At 41.0% G+C, this 3,110-nt stretch overlaps 1 protein-coding gene across 1 annotated transcript in view; it reads right to left on the bottom strand.

Moving 5' to 3' along the window:
• Window positions 1-2,967, bottom strand: part of NELFA (negative elongation factor complex member A) — a 20,933-nt gene extending 17,966 nt beyond the window's left edge. Inside the window, exon 1 of the mRNA XM_010088147.1 lies at window positions 2,899-2,967. Within this exon, the coding sequence (XP_010086449.1) occupies window positions 2,899-2,967 (69 nt within the window). The remainder of the gene's footprint in view (window positions 1-2,898) is intronic.
• Window positions 2,968-3,110: the final 143 nt, after the last annotated feature.

Below are 3,110 nucleotides of genomic sequence, written 5' to 3'. Positions count from 1 at the left end.
GCAGGAACAAACAAGTAATGAGGTTCACAGCATGATAAAAAAATTAGTTTTATTACCTATCCCACAGAAGTATTATGAGGATTAAGTCACATATCTATACAATACTGGAGTGTTGAATGAAAACATAAAGAAAATTGAAGGATATTACATTTGAGGAAAAAAACCAACACTTAAAGGACTGAGCTTTCGAGACAGCTCACTGAAGATTCACTTGTCTAGACTGAAGCTTTGACAGAGATTTAGAAAGGACCAGCAGCCAATTAAACCCCTTCTTAACCAAATACCAACACACTTTTCTTGATTCCCACATAATTTTTTACTCTGATGTCTGCTCCCAAATGGTTTTCATGTTATTCTATGCCTCAGGGAAAATTCCGTTATGGAGAAAACAGGGGGGAAAAAAGATTTTGAAGAAAAAATAAATTAAGTCCAATCTGTTATCTAGACAGGGTAATATCATGCAACATGTTATATAACAAGCCAGTAACATACCCTGCATACACTATCAAGATTCCCAAAGCTGATGCAATGTATTTTCCAAATGACAGCTCAGTGCTTCTCACACATGATCAATACAGACTGGCACATGGCATGGAACACACACATGTGACTTGTTAAAAAAGACTAATGAAGTACTTTCACAGTTAAGTTTAATCATTTTCAGACATGGGAGTGATTTCCAAATAACAAATTTTACTTCCAGAAAGCCACAGGTATCCTATACTTGTGTATTTCTGGTAGCAAAGAGATACCATGTTCAGCACTCCACAATACACTGAGCAGAGAATACCACAGAGAAGTAAACAGCACAGTGCACATAGATAGAACAAACATATTTGTTCTGGCTATCATTGCAAGATACCCAATGCCAGTTAAAATATCCAAATCTTGACAGTAAGTTATGTAAAAAAAAAATCTTCACAAATGCAACCTATTTTAGCAAACTCACCACAAATTACGAGGATCTGATCAGACAACACCCCTTTCTGTCAGCAGTCTGGTTACACCAGCTATTTTTACCATTTATAGAAGGAAGTCTACAACGATAATAGCAGACCTACTAACAATATTAAGCATTTCTGCCTCATGATTTTTTCATTTTTAACCATTGTTTAAGCCCTTCCTCTCAGTTTAAAAAAAATTGCACATCCCTGAAATAATTAACATGCTACAGGTATTTTTAAAAGGACTGAAAATATGCTAAATCCCTACCTAGATCTTGATCAAGTGTGCTCTGTTTAAAGACTAAATTTATGATTGAATTCACAAATTCTACTGAAGAAGTGGAAAATCCTGCAATATTTTTTTGTTACAGCGATAACAGGACCTTTATATTTGGAACACAACTCATCATTTAGCAGTTCACTAAAAGACACAGCAACTGACTTGCTCTTCTTTATATGTACTTTTATCTCCATGGCTAACAAAAGTACAGAGCAGGTAAAGTTGCTGACTACCATCTTCCTCAGAACCAGTTTAGAAAGTTCTTTTACCCACCCAGTGAACACTCTTGCGGTATTTCAACAAATTATTTCGGTTTGCTTGAACACTGCTCCCTCAAAGAGTTGTCATGAGTGTTATTTATGAGGGTCCCTAAGCTTTTTCTCTTCAATCTAAAAACATCACTAATTTGTTAGCTTTTTCTAAACATTGCAATACTCATTTCTTCCAAGCTACTTGGATTTCCACACTACTTCAGAATAATTTTGCCCCCTCAGGGTTCACATGAGCTCATGCATAGCTCCCCATCCCCCTTTCTGGCCTTGCTTATGTTGTTTGTCCAAAACACAGCTCCATTTGTCACACACAAGGACAACTGCTGGTGCACTGGACAAACATTAAACATGAATATCATGTTTTAAAAATTACAGTAAACATGATGAACAATATTTTTTTTTTAAACTTACACCAATTACACTTTACACAGTGAACAATCATACAGATGCATGTAGCAAGACAGACACTAAACTATTGCTTAAACTTGATGCTTGTGCATATTCAGCTTAGTAGTACACAAAAGCTGAGCATACAGCAATCGCAGTTACATACCATCTCCCCACACCCTGCCTAGTAGATATGTGTATTAGGCCTAAGCAGCAGCTGTGTCCTCACCAAGAAAGAGACTGGTGCAAGCACAGCTGAGAATACTCTACACAAGAAGGTGAGAATTAACTAGGCACCACCTCCAGGACCCAATACTATACATAGTGGAAGTAGGACAAGAATTCCTTGACCCTGGCTGAAGAACCTTAAATGTTTCCCAGTTGTTCTCCAACTATTGCTCCGAACATCAGCAACTGCCTACTGGTAGAAATAAGCCAGCTGCAGATAAGGTATGGTCCAGGGCCAAATGAATAAGCTTTTCTGATCTATGACGACTGCTTGCAGATCCAGCTCAGACTCAAGCCAGCCAACTTATTAGGATGAGGAAAAGAAAGCACCAGCTGTTCTCAGACAGGTAAAGGGAAGGAAAAAAAGCATTGCAATTTTCCTCGAGCAAGATCTGACTGCAAGGAGGTCACAAAAAGCACTGTTCATTGCAGACCCCAGATCTTCCATTCCCAAAGTTTCAGCACTTGCTGCTGTCCTTCCTAAAGCTGAGATGTTCAACTTGGAACACCTACACAGCTGCCAGGATTCAGGAAGAGGTGAAGCAAGCCTAACACAGGACTGTTCCTACATGATCATGCCTCTCTGTCCTAACCCTAGAACAACCCCTGCCACAGAAAAGCCCTCTTCCCCAAAGCCACCCAAACTGCATCAGAACACCACCCTACGAGTTCGTGTGGAGACACAGGACAGGTTACAGGTCAAAACTGCTTTCTAAAGACGAGTGCCAACTAGAGATTCCCCGAAGAGCAGGAGGAGGAGCAGCAGCAAAGCTTCCACTCCGCTCACCCCCTTATCGCAGGGAATCTGAGCGCTTTTATTCACACTAAAGACCGACTCCTCCGAGCTGGGCCTCATCGGACCGCTCTGCCAGCCGAGACTTTCATCCTCCCCCTCCCTGTCCAAGAAAGGCTGCAACGGCGAAGCGGGGATGCCTGTGAGGACCTGCCTACCTCTGCACCCCCCCGCTGAGTGCGGGCGGGCACCTGCCCTTGAGGAGC

This window comes from Pterocles gutturalis, unplaced genomic scaffold (genome assembly GCF_000699245.1).
Source record: "Pterocles gutturalis isolate BGI_N339 unplaced genomic scaffold, ASM69924v1 scaffold1652, whole genome shotgun sequence".
Lineage (NCBI taxonomy): Eukaryota > Metazoa > Chordata > Aves > Pterocliformes > Pteroclidae > Pterocles > Pterocles gutturalis.
The sequence above is the reverse complement of the archived record's forward strand: the minus strand, read 5'-3'. Positions and strand labels throughout refer to the sequence as shown.